General features: G+C 57.3%; 1 protein-coding gene across 1 annotated transcript; it reads right to left on the minus strand.

The window, feature by feature from the left end:
- Window positions 1–2,316: 2,316 nt before the first annotated feature.
- Window positions 2,317–5,420, minus strand: CCDC177 (coiled-coil domain containing 177). The gene has a single exon (XM_078872217.1). It carries the CDS (start codon window positions 4,544–4,546, stop codon window positions 2,462–2,464), a length of 2,085 nt encoding a protein of 694 aa, XP_078728343.1. The 5' UTR covers window positions 4,547–5,420; the 3' UTR covers window positions 2,317–2,461.
- Between the last annotated feature and the right edge of the window lie 636 nt (window positions 5,421–6,056).

Raw genomic sequence — 6,056 nt, forward strand, 5'->3', positions numbered from 1 at the left:
TGTTGCGTAGAGACCCGACACGGCTGCTTTCTATTGCCTGTTGGAATGCTGGTGAAATGTGCTTGAGAATTTACGGCAAAAGGAGACAAAAGGCAAAAACGATTCAAAACGTGACGGCGCTGGCCAAGTGTTTTGCTCGAACTTTAGGATTCAAGAAAACGCAATGTCCCCCCCAGATGAATGTATTTGTAACTTTGGATCTGGATTTGTAGTTTGCGATGATGGGGTGTGTCCATCCTGCATACAAGGTATTGGTGAACATTTGTTTTGCATACCACATAATCGATAACTTCACTAAAATTCTAAATTGCGTAACACAATATAAAATGTCTCAGTTCTAAAATATATATATTTTAATGTTGAAGGTTTTAAGTGAATTTGTTTTCAGAGGCGGGCAAGTGCATCAAAATCCGTCAGAGTACTGTAAACATGGTGGTCCAGATGTCTCGTGACCCACATTTAATTATCTAAAACCTCCTATTTTTAAGTAAGACTTTATTTAAAACAGAAATAAACACGCATAAATTAATGTGGGTGTCAGAACACATTTGGACCACCCTGTACAATGCTCCATGTCTGCTCTCTGCTTCACCAACCCGCACTGACCAGCATGGTGAAGCAGAGTCAAATAACCCCCCCAACCCCCCACGATTCACATGGCGTGGAGAAGCCCTTATCCAAGCGACTTGCCAACAGGGTTGTACGTGAATATTAGCGAATTCAGACAGGAATTGATCAGTCAGACCATAAATAATAAAATCAGCTCCAGAATTTGTTTTCCATCCAAAGCAAAGCAACGTACGGTGGATATAAATGCGGCCTGAGGAATATGCATACCTGTATTTTGTTGTGAATAAATACAATGTACAATCCGCGTGCTTTTGCATGGTTAAGCTTCCCTACCAATCCACACAGCATCATCAAGAACACGGATTACCTACTCCTGAGCTATTAGGACAACACGACACCAAAAATCGTAAATCCCTCAATCACAGCCATTAAGCCAAGGGCTAAATGTGAGCTTTATGGGATTTTGTCTCGCGTGACGGAATGGGTCTTTGACAAGGGTGTCGAGTTACATGTGCGGAGGCTTTTAGTCAGGGCTTAATTTCTGACTGTTTTCTATGTCACTGGCAGACAGGCACGTGACCAACAGCCACAGCTATAGCGAAGAAAATATACTGGATAAGGCGCTCTGGGTTGCGGAAATATTTTCCTGGTCGCTGGTACAGGCAGACCCGGCTGAAATGAATCCCTTAATGTCATCCTCATTTGTCTTGAAGATCCCATATGCACTGTGCGTACACATGGCTAGGGTACGCTGCTGAGCGCTAAGATGGGTGCAGCTCGTTCCAAATCTGTCATGCTGACCTATTGCAATTCAGAAATCCTGACCTGGAAATCATGCGGCTAAAACTAAGTTTTATTACAGTGAAAACAGTCCTGCATTTGTATCCATATGCACATGCTTATTGTCGTGAGTTGTTTATGTTCATCAAGTGCTTTTCTTAATGTTGAATATTTTTGTTGCATTTTTTAAATGCTGAGACATTAACGTGCTATAATATAATTGTCACCTGTTAACGGTTGTAATAACATATATTGTATATTCGTATTCCATTTGGACCTATGCCTTGTTAATTCATACCTGTCGACCCCTTATCAGTGCCGACCTTATTACAGACCAATTCAGACCTTATTGGTCACCTCATACCCTTATAAATCTCAGCGTTCATCCTACAAAGTCCCATCACAAGGGGGAAACACAAACAAATAGACAAACATTTTCCCGTATTGAAACGAATACGGATAAACCGTACGGTTGACAGGTATGTGTTATTTTGTAAATTGTTTTTTCCCCAGGTAAAGAAAGGTTTGCTGTGTCAACCGGATTGCACACATCTGGTTAGACAATGGACTGCATTATCGAATGATTAGTATTATTATTAACAGGATATAAACATTGCATTGAGCCAAGGTTAGTCATTAAGTCAGTGTTGTTCTATCAGTGTCCAAAACTTGACCCCCATGCAACATGTCCAATGGGGCACAACTGAATGCATGTCCACTATAGGACGCATACTGCATGAAGAACAGAATGAACTAATGGTCCACACAATATAGTGACGCTGAGGGCAATCATCGGCCCAACACTGACCGATATCAAATCGTCCAGCAAGGACGAAGTAACCAGAGGTGGGACAAAGTCATTGTTATGCAAGTCCAAGTCGAGTCGCAAGTCATCAAATTCATGACTCGAGTCTGACTCGAGTCCAAGTCACATGACTCGAGTCCACATCTCATAGGTGGGACAAAGTCATTGTTATGCAAGTCCAAGTCGAGTCGCAAGTCATCAAATTCATGACTCGAGTCTGACTCGAGTCCAAGTCACATGACTCGAGTCCACACCTCTGGAAGTAACTGACCAACACGACGACCCTCAGCCCTAACCCCGCGCCACCTAGAGCAGGCGCAGCTGGAGCTCAGCCTCCCGCACCATCTTGTCAAAGGATCGCGTCTGCGTCGCCTCCCGCACTTTCTCCCGCACCTCGAACGAGGCCCTCGCCACGGAGCGCGACTCCTCCAGCCTGGCGTCGCGCCGCCGCGCCGCTCGCTCTCCCCTCTCCTCCTTCTCGCGGAGGCGCGCCAGCCTCTCCCGCCGGCGGTTCTCCTCCTCGAGCACGGCGCGCCTCGTCGCCTCTCCGTGCGCCCGCTCCTTCTCCGCCCGCTCCCGCGCCGCCCTCTCCGCGCGCCGCTGGGCGCCCTCCCCGGCCGCCAGCGCCGCCTGCCGCAGCCGCCGCTCGGCCTCGGCGGCCAGGGCCTCCCGCCGGGAGCGCATGTCCTCGTCGAGGCGCTCGGCCGCGGCGCGCGCCCGCCGCAGCCGCTGCCCGTCCCGGTCCGCCCGCAGCTGCAGCTCCCGCAGGCGCCGCGTCTCCTCCTCGTCGCGCCGCCGCTGCGACGCGCGCAGCCTCGCGTCGAGCGCCTCGCGCAGCCGAGCCTCGCCCGCGTCCTCCTCCCGCGCGAGCTCCCGCTGCGTGCGCAGGTGCCGCTCGCGCTCCCGCTCGTTGGAGAGCCGCCTCTCGCCGCGCCGCTGCTCCTTGGCCTCCAGCCGCTTGCGCTCGGCCAGCGACAGACGCTCGCGCAGATTCTGCTGCTGGCGCTCCGGGTCCCGCCCGTCCGCCGCCGTGGCGGCGTCGGCCGCGGCGCCGGCTCGGGGGGGCGGCAGCGGCGGCGGCTCCGACGGCGGAGGCTCCCGTTCCCGCAAGCGCCGCGCCAGGGCGCGGCCGCGCTCGCGCTCGTCCAGCACGCGGCGCTCCTCCTCCGCGCGCCGCGCATCCGCCCAGCGCAGGTGCGCGTCGCGCCGTTGCTCGGCCGTGAGCGTCTCCTCGCGATGCCGCGCCAACATCAGAGCCGCGATCTTCAGGTCCCGGCTCGGCAGCTCCAAGCCGCGCTCAGCCGCCCGCGCCCGCTTCCTGGGGCCCGTCCCGGCGCCGGCTCCCGCGGCTCCCGCCGCGCGCGTCAGCTGCTGCAGCTGCGCCGCGGTGCCGGGGTCCTGGCTCAAGTCCCCCAGGCTCAGGCTCTTGCCCGTAAATGTGCAGCGCGGGCCCGAGGTGCGGCCTCCGGGGCACGGGAGATCGTCGTGGGCCCGGCGTGGGAGCGGTGGCCGGGAAGCGGCGCCCAGCAGCTGCGGGCGTTGCCGGGGCCGCGTCTTTCCCAGGGGGTCGCTCACCGTGTCGTGGCTCCCGCTGCTGTCATCCAGGCTGCAGCCATCGCTGAGTGCGACCGGGGTCCGATGACCGGGCAGGGGCAGCGAAGCACGCACCGTCTCCAGGGAGCGGCTCTGGTGAGGAATCCCCAAGGGTCGTAGCCCGGTGCCCGCCAGCCTGGATGACAAGGGGTCCACGCTTCCTCCTCGCTTCTGCTGATGATTTTGCTGTTGCGCTTCCCTGCGTTTTTCGCGCTCCTTCAGCACAATCCGCTCCCTCTCATCACGGCAGCGGCGCAGCTTGCGCCTCCTCTCCCGCTCGAACGCGGCGTGAGCCGCACGCGCCTCCTCGCTGTCACGGCCGAGGCCACCGAGGTCCGTGGTCGAGTTGGATTCCCGGTCACTGCTGGCAGCACCGGGAGGCGAGTCAGCGGGGCCGGGTGCCGCAAAGTCAGCGAGGGGCCGTGACAGCAGCTCGACGGGCCGTATCCCGCAGCGCGCGCACGACTCGAGCGAGCGCGGACTCGTGAGCACGTAGCGCGACCCCTCGGCGCGGGGCGAATCGAAGTTGTAGAGGTCGATGTGCAGCAGCGGGGAAGAGCCCGACTCCACGGAGCCCGACTCCATGGAGCCCGAGCGGGGCCCCGAAAACCTCGGCCCCCCTGGTACCCTCGGAGCCGCCTCCTCCTCGTTATCCTCCACTGCACCTTCAGCCTTCTCCTGGGGTCGGGCTGCAGCGGGACGGCAGTAAGCATCACCAGGGCCATTGGAGACCCCAGGGAAGTGGCTGGAGACGCCGCTCGGCTTGCGCATGGTGGAAGGGCTGAGAACGTCCACCATGGCTGAGGGGGAAGGTGGAAGATGCCTCCAGCGATGGCCCTCGCGGTCCTCCACTCACGCTGCGCTCCTTCCAGCACCGTCCTCTGGCTCGTGTCCTATTTCTAACTCCTTCTGTTGTCCTCCTCCCGACCCAGTATTCTCCCAAACCTTTCCCTCCGGTCACTTCTTCTTTCCTTCCCGACCCTCTGTCCTCCAGCTCAACCGACTACTTCAAATTCGCCCTCCAAACGATGTATTTACGTTGAAATTCTTTCGCACCGTGCGTAGGCAACACCGCTCAACCGGAGGTGCTCCTCCCTCCTGCAGACCCCTAACCCCGTCCACTTTCTCCTCTAATTCCTTCTCAAACCTCGTCCTCTTGGTCCTCCCCCTCCTCCTCCACCAGTCTTAGTGATTCACCTTCCCCTGCTCTTCCACACCCCTACCTAGTGCAGGTTATGTTGTCCTCCTGCTCACCTCATCCACCTCCCTCTTCTCCTAACCCTGCCCTTCTCCTCTTTACAGCAGCCCACCGTCTCAAATGCCTCCCCCTCCTCACCTCGCCCTCCTCACCTCGCCCTCCACCTCTTCGCGTTGTCCTCTGGACCCTGTTATCTACTGCCTCCAAATTCGTATTTATCTTCCTCACCTTGTCCACCTCTTCCTCCTCCTCTGTCCTCTTCCTCCCGACCCAATTTCGCGTTCCCTCCAGACCTCGTCCACCTAACCCCGTCCTCACCTCGTCAACCTCCTACAGTCTCCGTTTCCCTCTTCCTCACCCTCCCTCCTCCTCGTCACCTCTCCTTGCTAACCCCGACCTCGTCACCTCTGTAACGTATCCCCCGATATCTTCACCTCCCCTCACCTCGTCTCTTTACCCCCAATCTCCTCACCTCGTCTCCCCTCACCTCGTCTCTCTCCCCCCTCACCTCGTCTCTCTACCCCCCACCCCTCACCTCCCCTCACCTCGTCCTCACCTCGTCTCTCCCCCCCCCTCACCTCGTCTCTCTCCGCTCTCTCCGTCTCCCCTCGTCCTCGTCCACCGCCGCCGCCACCGCCGCTGTCCCCGCGCCCTCGAGTCGTTTCGCGCTGTCAGATCCCCCACAGCCCCCCCCCCGACGCGTCCGGCGCGCTCCCATTGGCCCGAAGGGCGCGGCGCGTGCCCGGCGCCGACCAATCAGGAGCGGCGAGCGCGCGCAACCGAACTATAAATTCCAGCGGTGCCGCGGTCGAAGCCCCCAAAGCTCCCAAACAACGGTGGGGAGCGGAGTGAATGAATGGGGGCCCACGTGTGGACGCACGTGTGTTCATGTGTGTTCATGTGTGTTCATGTGTGTTCATGTGTGTTCATGTGTGTACGCACGTACGTGTGTGTTCATATGTGTTCATGTGTGTACGTGTGTGTACGTACGTGTGTGTGTGTGTTGGAAGAGGCTTTCACTGTTCAACGTCTGTACTTTGTTATTTCGTTGATATATTATTTTGCGAAAGCTTGCTGGAATTTCCTACAACAAAGTTCCGTTTTTGTCAC

Source organism: Lampetra fluviatilis, chromosome 33, assembly GCF_964198595.1.
Source record: "Lampetra fluviatilis chromosome 33, kcLamFluv1.1, whole genome shotgun sequence".
In the NCBI taxonomy this organism is placed as follows: domain Eukaryota; kingdom Metazoa; phylum Chordata; class Hyperoartia; order Petromyzontiformes; family Petromyzontidae; genus Lampetra; species Lampetra fluviatilis.

Coding starts and splice junctions, on each gene's coding strand:
- CCDC177 (XM_078872217.1), bottom strand. CDS start 4,546: ATGGTGGACGTTCTCAGCCCTTCCACCATGCGCAAGCCGAGCGGCGTC.